The 12,792-nt window shown below is 38.3% G+C and overlaps 2 protein-coding genes across 6 annotated transcripts; one reads left to right on the forward strand and one right to left on the reverse strand.

The window, feature by feature from the left end:
* The first annotated feature begins 2,028 nt into the window (after positions 1-2,028).
* On the forward strand, positions 2,029-5,049 carry LOC133719782 (uncharacterized). 5 transcript variants are annotated; one of them, XR_009851460.1, is made up of 4 exons: positions 2,029-2,300; positions 2,473-2,537; positions 4,269-4,322; positions 4,812-5,049. XR_009851460.1 is itself a non-coding variant. In XM_062145952.1 (4 exons), the coding sequence occupies exons 1-4, from the start codon at positions 2,218-2,220 to the stop codon at positions 4,930-4,932; spliced, it is 318 nt and encodes a 105-aa protein (XP_062001936.1). In that variant the 5' UTR covers positions 2,029-2,217; the 3' UTR covers positions 4,933-5,049. The 5 variants fall into 5 exon arrangements, 2 of the variants coding, with proteins under 2 accessions (XP_062001936.1, XP_062001937.1); XM_062145952.1 differs by having other exon boundaries at positions 2,029-2,295; XM_062145953.1 differs by having other exon boundaries at positions 2,029-2,295; positions 2,481-2,537.
* A 1,127-nt stretch (positions 5,050-6,176) lies between these two features.
* Positions 6,177-7,386, reverse strand: LOC133723285 (uncharacterized). The gene is made up of 4 exons (XM_062150099.1): positions 7,088-7,386; positions 6,539-6,980; positions 6,374-6,468; positions 6,177-6,285 (listed from the first exon to the last, which is right to left on the reverse strand). Exons 1-4 carry the CDS (start codon positions 7,384-7,386, stop codon positions 6,177-6,179), a joined length of 945 nt encoding a protein of 314 aa, XP_062006083.1.
* Positions 7,387-12,792: the final 5,406 nt, after the last annotated feature.

A 12,792-nucleotide genomic window follows, 5' to 3' on the forward strand; every position in this document is an offset into this window, starting at 1 on the left:
GAAAGGGATATGTCAACAATGAACTATGCCCATGTGTGTTCATAAAAAGGACAAGTTCCGGATTTGCAATAGTAGCGGTTTATGTCGATGACATGAACATAATTGGCACCCTTAAAGAGTTAAGGGAAACCGCTGAACACTTGAAATCCGAGTTTGAGATGAAAGATCTTGGGAAAACACGGTTTTGCCTCGGTTTAGAACTTGAGCACCGTAGAGATGGTATCCTGATTCATCAATCAGCTTATACCCAAAAGATGCTTAGGCGTTTCAACACTGATAAGATTAAGCCTTCAAGCACCCCAATGGTCGTCCGTAGTCTTGATCCAAAGAAGGATCAATTTCGTCCAAAAGATGACGATGAAGAAGTGCTAGAGGCAGAAGTGCCCTACCTAAGTGCAATAGGCGCATTATTGTACTTAGCACAATGCACAAGACCGGATATCTCATTCGTTGTGAACTTGCTAGCTAGATATAGCTCTGCGCCTACACGACGCCATTGGACTGGTGTTAAAGATATCTTTCGATACCTAAGTGGTACGATCGATATGGGCTTGTTCTATCCCTACAGAGATAAGATGGATTCGGACCCATCAAGTGCCAGGGACGCCACACATGGTGGACTGCGTTCCCTCTCCCCATCCCAAAACGATATAAGTGTTTTGGAAGGTTTTGCTGATGCTGGGTACCTCTCTGACCCACACAAAGGTCGCTCCCAAACTGGTTATGTTTTCACCATGGGAAAGACCGCGATATCTTGGAGGTCTACAAAGCAGACCTTAGTCGCTACCTCTTCGAATCATGCAGAGATTATTGCACTTCACGAAGCAGTTCGTGAATGTATATGGCTTCGATCCATAGTTACGCATATTCGAAGCAATTGTGGTTTGAAGTCTACCACAGATGAGCCAACGAGCATTTATGAGGATAATGCTGCTTGCATTGAACAAATGAAGCAAGGCTACATCAAAGGCGACAACACCAAGCATATATCGCCCAAATTCTTCTACAATCAGCAACAACAGAAGCTCCTCAAGATCAAAGTGAACCAGGTTCGATCTGAGGACAATGAGGCAGACTTGTTTACTAAGTCATTGCCCAAATCCACGTTCGAGAAACATGTGGCAAGAATTGGATTGCGGAAATTATCTGAACTCCCATGATCGTAGTCATCAGGGGGAGGCTCAGACGTCAGGGGGAGATGTCTACATGTTCACCTCGAAACGTGAAGGGTGTGTTGTGCTCTTTTTCCCCTTCGACCGAGGTTATTTTTGTCCCACTGGGTTTTTGTTACTCGGCAAGGTTTTTAACGAGGCAACGAGAGAAGCACCGCGTTTGGACAACACAAGGGGGAGTGTTTAAGGATATCTCTATTTGTGTTTGGCCCAAACTCTAGGTTACTTGACCTAGTGGTAATAGGGTTGAATTAGAAGGATCTAGATTCCTATTCAATGTACGATTACTTTCCTTGTATGATTGAGATTCTATACATTGTAATCCTCTATATAAAGAGGCCCCTATTATCAATAAGAATACACAGCAAATTCCTCTCGATTTCAGTTTCTCTACAACAAAATATAAGTTTATATAAAATATTATCTTTAAAGATTTATTTGTAAATAAAGCCCGCAAGGCCCGCCCCAAAAAAGCCAGCAAGGCTTAGCCCGAAAAAGCCCGCGAGGCCCGTATTAAATGGATGGGCTTGGATCCTTCAATTTACAATAAAGTCCGACCCGGCCCGGCCCGCTACTATTTAAAAATGGAGTAAGGTCCGGCCCAAGCCCGCTACGAATGGGCCGGAGGTGGTGGCCTAGCCCGACCCGTTGATGAGGCCTACTTCAAATATTGGTTCCGCCCCTGCTAGTCTGCTACACTCTCTTATAAAGCGAAGAGGAGTTTACTGTTCATTTTGGTCAAATTTTCGAACTTCCCAAATTGCCTATAGTTAGACTGAGGTGGAACATCGCAAGGAGGGTTAGCAGCGTAAAATGCAAAAAAGATGGAGAGAAAAAAAAAGTGTCGATATTGCCGTGCCGTTGCGAGAGGTAGAGAGACAGAGAGAGTGAGGGTCTGCTCTCACTCTGGAATATTAGAGAGCGAAGGGAAACGGGGAATTGGAGAGGAGGAAGGGAGGAGGTCATCAAGGCCAAGCAAGGTATTGTTTCTTCTCTGTGCCTTTTCTCATTTGGGTATTGCTTGCTTTTCTGGGTTCGTGGTTGCATGTTGGTTTTGCATGTGAGACCTACTCTTGAGGAACCTGAACCTGAAACCGAAGGCTTTGGAAATCCAATTTTGAAGGTCCGGTAATGACTCCATTCTCACTCCTCTGTTCACTCGGTTTCAGTCCCGACACATTTTTCCTCCAAACTTTTACTCTGATTCTCTATACATGACCTCATTTATGTACCCGAAATAGTTTTAATTGGAAATGAAATTTTGATATGGAAATCAGTAATTTTGATTCTGATCCTACAGTTTTGCAGTTTTCTAAAGTTGAATTGCTCCCAAAAGGCTTGGATATCCGGTTTCTTTCACACAAGGTATGACCTTCAACAATTTCAGTTGCTCTGCTTCTATTTTCTTCCAGTTCAATTTTGCATGTAAAATCCTCCTCCGAATTCAACCATGCTCTATTTTTACCAGTTTCGGATCCTCAACTTTTTGTGCTATTTCTCTCAATCTTATAAATAGTCTCCTTTCTTTATTTGTTTCTTTTACTGTTGCCTTCATTTGGAATTTGTTCTTTATTTATTTAAGGGAAAATCTCACAAACAGTACCTGACCTATCGGCCACTAATAACTTTCGTACCTCAAGTTCAAAAAATATCAGATTGGTACCTGAACTTCTGACCCCGACCCAATATCAGTACCTGGGAACAGTAAAATCGTTAACGGGGTTAATTTTTGAAGGGTAAATCTGTCATTTCACTGTTCATCATCTCCAAAACTCTCCCCTCTCTCTGCAATACCAGATTTCTTCTTCTTCTTCTTCTTCTTCATACCTCATCACCACTATCAACCAACCTTTCACTTCTTCAATAGCCACCGTCCCATCCACCACCAACTCCTCTCACCTCTCACCTCTCCTTTGGTCGATTTGGGTTTGTGTGTGTGAGGTATGAAGAAGATAATGAAAAATCTGGGTTTGCAGAGAGAGATGGGAGAGTTTTGGAGATGATGAACAGTGAAATGACAGATTTACCCTTTAAAAATTAACTCGATTAACGATTTTACTATTCCCAGATACTGATATTGGGTCAGGGTCAGAAGTTCAGGTACCAATCTGATATTTTTTTAACTTGAGGTATGAAAGTTATTAGTGGCTTGAAGTTCAGGTACTGTTTGTGAGTTTTTCCCTTTATTTAACTCTATACATATGTGTCGTTGTAAATAGCATCATGGTCTCAGAGTTTACTGCATGAATATTTTTATTTGTTGAAAATAGGATCATGGTCTGAGAGTTACACATTTTGTTGAAAGAGGTTGTTGTGTGTTTGTACCGTTGTTGTGCCTTTTTGTTTAAGTTCAGTTTTCAAGTAGGTCTGCATGTCTGGAAATGGATAGTCATAAACAGGTATATAAAGGCAGCAATATTCAGAGCAATCAATCTGAAACAGTTTTTATATATTTGGATCCTGTTTGTAATATAGCCTGCCATCAATCACAATTATATGTAATAACTGAGTTTTGTCTGTTGAAAATCTTAATGTGGCTTGGTCCGAATGGAGATAAAAAAAAAATTAAAAAAAAGAGATTGAACTTAAAATCTTTTCTGTAGAACAAAAGGAAAGAATTTTTTTGATAAAAAACAATTGCAGGTTTCTTGTTTTGTTTTGAACAAACAATATTTTTTTTCTTTTTTCTTTGGAGAATTCTACAAAATGTTAACGTATGACATGCATACAATTGCCTTAAAAGTGGTAATTTGAGTCCTCAAAATAGTAATATTAGTTCTCAAAGTGGTAACATGAGTCCTTAAAGTGGTAAATTTTCTTAGTTACCACATGAGTCCTCAAAATAGTAATATTAGTCCTCAAAGTGGTAACATGAGTCCTTAAAGTGGTAAATTTTCTTAGTTTACCATATGAGTCCTCAAAATAGTAATATTAGTCCTCAAAGTGGTAACATGAGTCCTTAAAGTGGTAAAAATAGTTGATGTATGAGAAATGTTAACATACCATAGCTTTACCCTTTTTCTTTTACCATGTTATGAGTCTATTGTTTATATGTATGCTTCATTTATATGCTGTGTGATTGTGGAATCCCTGAAGGTGGTTAGCTTGCAAGGACTTGCCTCAATTTTGGAGCCTAATCTCCGCAGAATTGTGAGTCAAATTTTGATACAGAGTTTGTCTTTGATTTTTTGTTTTTGTGGATTCCATTACTTAATCTTAGTAATGCCTGTTCATACTCTCTTTTGGTTTTGTTTTTTGGTGAACTAAGGCAAGATCTAGCCTCACCAAGCAACTCGGTCTACTGATTTGGATTTGTAAAAGATGATATGCATGGTTTGTCTATCATCCTATTGTTTTCTTATTATTGGCTTCTTTGTACACCCTTCTTATTCTATAATGAAATCCCTAGCCTGCATTAGGAATGTAGATCATGTTTTGCCACTTTGCTCCTTTTGTCAGTGATCTTTAGATGATATGCACATTGCAATGCATATTTGAAAATTAACCAAGCATAGAGCACCTTTAATACTCATCGAGGCTAATTACTTTTGTAGTTGTCCAAAGAATTCTGGTGATGATCTTTCCATTGCTTTCTTACTATTGGTTGGTAGTGAAGTCTCGGCCTTTTCTCTTTTGCAGGACAATGGCAATTACAACCCCTTCATCAAATGTGACTGTTCTGATAATGTCATTCGCCACATTACCGTACTGCAACTTAGACTCTTCTGATAGTTTAAAATTATGTTCTTACGTACTTTAAGTTTAAGTGCAGCTAGCTCACTTGGTTTTTGCTATCTTTGTTTGTTGTTTGATATCAAACATTATCTGTTTGTTAATTGGATTAGGGAATGACTTTGAATGATTTAATCTTTTCTCATTTCTGAATAACTTCCCACTCCTCCCCAAAAAACAAGTAAAATGAAGAAAATGCTTAGTCCATCAGTGCTCTTTCGAATAAAGTTCATGTATGCCTATATTGATTTAAAAAAAATTTGTATTAGTACCAGCATATTGTGCTTCATTACATATATATGCAACAACTACAAGTTCATTCAGTCGTTATTTAAAAGTCAGAATGAAGATGGGTGTGCAAGCACCGCACTCGCGTGTGCATGAAGGCTAGTAAAGATGAACTGAGCAGTATACTATAATTTTAGTTTTAATTTTCTTTTTAAATGCAGCAAAGAAAAGGTACTTAACATCAGGACCACAAAATCTTCATACAAAATCTTGAGACAAAAATATTCCAACGGAAATAAGTAGTATTAAATGAAACCCTTCCTTCATTTCCAAGATTAGGAAGGCCTAAATTACCAGCAAATCCAACTCTTCCAAAACCAGTACATTAGAATGTAGTTTGATTTTTCGGAGAATCAATTGGAGAGTATCTCACCTTCTCAGCAAGTATTAAATAGGAAAATCACCTATTTATTGTGTCTAGTATAGTCTAGTCTAGTAATTTTTTTTTTGTATGTGATCGATTACAAGTCATTTAAAGCACATTGAATAGGTGACTTACCAGAAGAAAAATTAATTAGAAAAAGAGAAATAAGGGGTAAGTTTGCAATTTAGTTTAGCTCATTATATGGGATGTTCGATCTAGCTAGTCCCAATTAAAGGTGTCAATCCCTTGTTCCAAAAAGCAAAAAAAAAAAGGTGTGTCGAAACAAAATATTAGAGTAGGTTTATGAGGTGGCCTTGATATATTTCGGTTTTGTAATTACTTATATTAATGGCGTTGAGAAAAGATTTACCTAAAACCAATTAGAGTGTTTCATTTAGACCTCTTAATTGATATTTGGACCACTTTAGTATGAGACTGAAAGATAGAAAATAAAATTAGATTCAAACAAACTTCTCAAAAAAGCATGCAAGCTTTTGAGTATCAAAAACAAATAGTATAAGTATCCTTACATAAAAAGAAGTCTTCATAACTTGATCAATTGAGGAAAAATCAATGTAATGCAATTTATTCCTCTCAGCTACTTATTCCGCTAATCATATTCAAATGGTGTCAAAAGTTTCAAGCCTCCCACTTATTGTATGATAGGCAGAGTCCGGTAATTCACTAAGCTTCCCAAATTTGCATTCATACGAGTCCAAGAGCTCCGACCTTAAAAATAAAAGCAACAGATGCAATGCTCAGGAAAGAAAAAAAAACATATATCTAAATATCTTATCAGCATAATGTAATTACCTACCAATATGCCAAGCACTGAAATGGGGCATACTTCTTATAGATTTCTTCCACATCTTCCATGACAGTATTTTTGTTGCAATTTTTCCTCCCATGAACCTACAATTATATAGATTAAGCATTGTAGTATAATTAATTAAAGCTTGATTTAAAGTGAAGTAATGGGTACCTGCTGCAAATGCCTTATAGTTTCAGTATCTACTGGAACTTTGTGATAATATCCAATGCACATCATAGCATTGGCGCATGCAAAGGAACCAAAACCTTTTATTTGCATGAATTTCTGAAACACATCATCTTTCTCCTCAAGCCCTTCAAATTCAGCAAGTCTTATCTTTCCACTCTCCACACCTTTAGCAAGACTTAGAATGTATTTTGCCCGGTAGCCAAGAATATTATTGGTAAGCTTTTTTAAAGTCTTCCCATCCAATCTAGCAAGTTCCCGTGAGCTTGGAAAATTACCTAATTTTTCTTTACCATCACTATCACTTCGATCAATCTTTAATTCTTCTCTCTGCCTCTTTTGTCCGTTTGATCTCATCGAAGCATTGCTGCTTGGCTCAAATTGAAGCTCACAAAGAGCTTGAGCCATTTTCAATGAATTCGACCACCTAATATCAATCATGATTATATATAATTAGAAGACAAATGAATGAAAACTAAATGAATATGAACAAGTGACCAAAAAAAGAAGAAGAAGAGTTGTAGATGTGTATACTTGCAGTTACATAACAGAAGGCATTTGACAAGGTCTTCAAAGAGAGAAGGAGAACGAAACATTCTACCAGAACCGACTTTGTAATGGTCGTCGTTGTCCTTGTCCTTGAGCTGGAAGAGCTTTGTATGATACTCTTTTACATTTTCTTCATCTTTATGGGAAATCCTAAGCATTCGACGCACTTGTTCTAGTATAGCAACCTCATCTTTTTTTGATATGTCGCTTGGACTAACTTTGTGGAGTCGAACTATGAGAGAGTTCTTATGAATAGAAACACATGGCTTTAAGATGGAAACCATCACTGACTTGGTTGAGTCTGCGAGTCTCAAGGGACGTTGTAGGGTTTTTGAAGACGAAATCCAACGGTTTGGAGCCATCATGAAGAAACCATGGTTGCATACTACTTTTTCAAGATCAAAATTGGACTTGCTTTCTCCCAAATGCAAAAACAAAGAGAAACCTTCTTCACCCCCATACATGATCATATGACTCAAAGTAGAAGAGAATTTTATTAGTATATATGACTAGAAAAGAAGTCAAAAAATATATAGGTTAGTCGCAAGTTGCTATATGGTTGAAGAAGAAGTTTAGTTAGAGATGAGAGTGTTTAATGGTTCAGATTATACATTTTTTTCCTTTTTAATTTTGGAATATGAAATCAAATAATTACTTTTTTTCTTCTCTTTCCTTCTCCATCAAATTTATTTATTGCAAACAAAATCTTGATAACTCTTTATTCGATTTAGAATAAATTCACCATCTTCCCTTTCTTTTTCTGTAAGTTTAACACACGAAATTTCACAAATTTGGAGTAATAGGTGAGAAAGAGGCATAATATATCCCAAGAGAAATTTATTTTAGATTACGGTTTCGAGACCATCAAAAATGTCAAATTTCTTTTGCAAAAGATGTGTGTGAGAGAGAGAGAGAGAGAGGAATTAAGAACATAAATAGTTAAATTTTGGATTTTTTTTTTATCAGAAAGTTTTGGATTTTGTGTTTGTAATAAATCAATATGATAAATTAATTTTAATAAGGAAATAGAGAGAGGAAATATTAATGGATTATTATTTGATTTTGCATTTTGCATTTTAGAATTAAAAAAGGAATAGAATATCGTCAATTATCTCAGTCATAATCTAATTGATGAGAATTAGAAAATATTTTAATTATCTTAGTCATAATCTAATGGATGAGAATTAGAAAATATTTTAATCAGAGATAATTAAGACGATTGACTGCCATTTATAGTCATCATCATCATTGTTTAGGCACTTAGCCCAACAAGAAAATTAGAAAATAAAAAATCAGTAAACATGTTGATCAAAAGCACTCAATTTTTTTAGTTCTTCTTCTCGACCTAGGGTTTGCGTCTGCAACCTAGGGTTGCGTCTAGTTATCTAGATTGTTGTCCATCTGCTACCATGAACATGGATATACTCAGTTGGAATTGTAGGGGTATCTACAACGATGCAACTAAGAGGGCTCTGAAGGATTTGATATCCCAGAATCGTCCCCGAATTGTCTTCCTTTGCGAGACAAAAATTAGTCGAATGTTAGACTTCCTTAATCTTCACACCGCCTTGGGCTTTCAACACTTCAAAGAGGTTCTGAGTGATGGCAACTCGGGAGGACTAGGGATGTTCTGGAATGGTGATGTGGTGGTACAGGAACGAACTTCTTCTGCCCATCATATAGATCTAGTTATTGTACGTAGGCAGTCCAGGGGAACCGTCTTGGCGTTTGACAGGTTTCTATGGATTTGCTCGCACGGGTGATAGGGACAGGTCGTGGCAGCTCCTCAGGGATCTTAGTGATCTTGACTCTCTACCATGGGTTGTTATAGGTGATTTCAATGAGATTCTGAATAGCATTGAGAAGATTGATGGACCGGTAAGGGCTGAGCGTCAAATGAGAGGCTTTCGTGAAGCTCTAGGTTATGGTGACTTGCTGGACCTAGGGTTCTTGGGTCCAATGTGTACGTGGTGGAACTCTGAAACACAGTTGCGGTTGGATAGGGCAGTGTATACACCTTCGTACGTGGTGTGATATCTTTGGCTATGCAAGGGTGCGTCATCTTCCACCAAGTGACTCCGATCACGTTCCTATTCTCTTACATGCTAGCTCGGTGCCTCTAGCTCACAGACCGCGTCATCATCGCTTTAAATTCGAAGCTTATTGGTTGCAACATGCGGAGTGTGATGGGGTGGTGCAGGAGGCATGGTTAACGGATGTTATAGGGACTCCCATGTACTGTGTTTCGCAAAAACTGAAGCATACTAGAATGAAGCTAGATAAATGGCAGAAGCAGGCCTTTAGGGCGAGGCAATTGAATATGCTTGGTATTCGATCTCGGTTAGAAGAGCTAATGGATGTTCCTATCTCAGAGGCTATTCAATTGGAGAAAAAGAACCTACAAGACCAGCTCCAAGTCCTTCTTTCTCAGGAAGAGACCTTTTGGTGTCAGCGATCAAAGGTTACTTGGCTCCAAGAGGGGGGATCGGAATACGAGCTTTTTCCACCGTAAAGCTTCAAATAGGAGACGTAAAAATCGACTTCAGGGCCTCTATAATGAGGACGGGGTGTGGTTTGAGGATGATGCAGGGGTGGAACATATTGTTACTACCTATTTCACAAAGATGTTTGAAGCCCAAGCTGTTGATATAGAGGCGGTCAACACAACTCTTGAAGCTATTCAACCTTGTGTTACCCCGGTTATGAACGAGCAGTTGTGTGCTTCTTACTCTTATGAGGAAGTACGTAATGCTTTGTTTCAGATGTACCCTACGAAGTCTCCGGGACCGGATGGGATGCCCCCACTGTTCTTCCAGCACTATTGGGATACAATTGGGGTGGATATAACCTTGGCGGTGCAAAGTTTCCTACATACAGGTCAGTTATTAAGACAAATCAATTTTACACATATTTGTCTTATTCCAAAGAAGAATGATCCCGAACAGATGTCAGATTTGCGGCCTATTGCTTTGTGTAATGTGTTGTATAAGATCTGTTCCAAAATGGTGGCTAACCGGCTTAAATTGATTCTACCTAAATTGATTTCTCCTTTTCAAAGTGTGTTTGTGCCAGGGAGATTAATCACTGATAATATTCTGGTGGCTAATGAGATTGCTCATTTTGTTCATAATAAAAGAGAAGGGAGTGAAGGTTTCATGGCATTGAAGCTTGACCTTAGTAAAGCTTACGATAGGATGGAATGGTCTTTTCTTCGAAAGGTGTTGGTTCGGTTTGGGTTTGCACAAAACTGGATTGACATAGTGATGGAGTATGTCAGTTCGGTGAGATATTCTTTCTTGATTCGTGGGAAGCCGCGGGGCTTTGTTTGTCCGAGCAGAGGTTTGAGACAGGGCGATCCCTTATCTCCTTATTTATTTTTGCTTAGAGCTGAAGGTTTTTCGGCTTTGCTGCAAAGGAAACAAGATACTGGTCTGCTGCCGGGGATCGATGTATGTGACAATGCTCCTTCTGTTAATCATCTTTTATTTGCAGATAATAGTATGCTTTATGCAAATGCGTCTTTGGAGGCCTGTTATGAGATTAAGGATGTCATTGAGACATATGGGAGAGCTTCAGGTCAGTTGGTGAATTTTAGCAAAAGTTCTGTTGTATTTAGCAAGAATATTTCGGAGGAGACGAAGGAGATTGTCTCTAGTTTAATGGGAGTGGAAGTGGTGGCGTCACATGAAAAATATCTGGGGCTTCCTACTTATGTGGGGAGAAAGAAGTCTGCTACTTTCCAATACATTAAAGATAACTTGGCCAAGAAGATAGATGGTTGGCAGGGGAAGATGTTGAGTGGGGCTGGGAAGGATATCCTGATCCGAGTAGTTGCTCAAGCTTTACCAGCCTATGCCATGAGTGTGTTCCAGTTGACAAAGAATTTTTGTGAGGACTTGGAGCAGATGTGTGCCTGCTTTTGGTGGGGGTCTACTTTGGATAAACAAAAAATACATTGGAAGATCTGGAAAGCTCTGTGTAATCCAAGGGAGGAAGGCGGTTTGGGATTCCGGAGTCTTATGAATTTCAACTCGGCAATGTTAGCAAAACAGGCTTGGCGGGTGATTCATCAACCGGATTCTCTTATTGCAAGGATTTATAAAGCAAAGTACTTTCCAGAATCTTCTTTTTGGGAGGCTCCGCCTCATGCTTCTCCCTCGTACTCCTGGAGAAGTATTAGTGTCACGCCCCTGATTTTTAACACAAATAAAAATCGATATATAATCCCATAATTATACATGCGTGATCGTTCAGCCATCAATACAAACACCTGGAAAACTTTTTCCCTTTAAACTAAATACATATTGATGCCCTGAACCTACTATGTCAATATACACTCACCCCACAGAGTTATATACAACACAAGCTTACGAATTAAATTGTCAATAACAAAATAAAACGTAAGTACTCATCAGAGTTTACTACATAGAGGAAGTCACACAATGGCAAAGCCAACAAAATTTGCTTCCTACCCGTTCTGCTGCCAACCAGCTACCTCAGCTTCAGCTACGATTATCCTAACCTACAGGATTAACCCCTACACCGTTTGAATGGTGCACCGGGTTGTCACACAACAAACCCGGTAAGCTTTTGCAAGCCCGTATGAGTAACTCAAAACAACTCACACCAAAATCACGGGATGAACCCCGCACATTTCAATCAAGAACCCAAATCACGCTTTGATCCCTTAAAACACGAAATAAAGGAGAACAACTCATACTTTAATTCCCATTCAAATCGAAATAAAAGAAAGCAACATACACCTTGGTTTCTTTTAAAACGAAACATAGAAAACAACACACTCCTTGGTTTCTATCAAATATAACATAGAAAACAACTCACACCTTGAATTCTATCAATTGTACCAAATCATACCATAGAAAGCAACTCACACCTTGATTTCTATCAAATATAACATAGAAAACAACTCACACCTTGAATTCTATCAATCGTACCAAATCGTACCATAGAAAACAACTCACACCTTGATTTCTATCAAATATAACATAGAAAACAACTTGCACCTTGTCCCCTTAAAAACCGTTAATAAGGAAGCAACTCACACCTTGTTCCCTAAAAACACGTAATGTCATGAGTTATCAATAACCAATTCTCGTTACCCCATGAATTACCTATATGGCAGACAGACTAGAGCTCTAACTGAAATCGTAACCACTCGTCCTGCCAAGGACGTGATTACCTATTTCCTGCCTTGGTCACCATCTGTGACATATGATTTCAGACCCCGTCTGGTCATAAAATCAAACATCAAGTACGTCACACCTGACCTAAAAACGTTACAAACATCTAGTTTCGGCTTTCCCTATCCCTGCTCACCATCTGTGACCCTTGGTACAAGGACCAATACATTTAAAATGAGTCACGCTTGACTCAAAAATGTAACATCAAACTCAATACTTTTCAAACAATAGAAAACATCTTTTTCCACAATATTGTTTCAATGAAAAGTCGCATTCAACAATAATATGAACACCATCATGCATATTATTCATCACACATCATCCACAAGAATATATATATTTCACGTAAATATATATATACGTAGTCATTCGCTCAGGAATGCCTACTAATACCAACTATAGTTTGCAGTTAAATAATTAACGCCAAAGCAATAATGGTAATTCCGTTCATAATGAACCTTGTGAGATTACTCACCTCGAAACTCCCGC

Source organism: Rosa rugosa, chromosome 7, assembly GCF_958449725.1.
Source record: "Rosa rugosa chromosome 7, drRosRugo1.1, whole genome shotgun sequence".
Taxonomy (NCBI): domain Eukaryota; kingdom Viridiplantae; phylum Streptophyta; class Magnoliopsida; order Rosales; family Rosaceae; genus Rosa; species Rosa rugosa.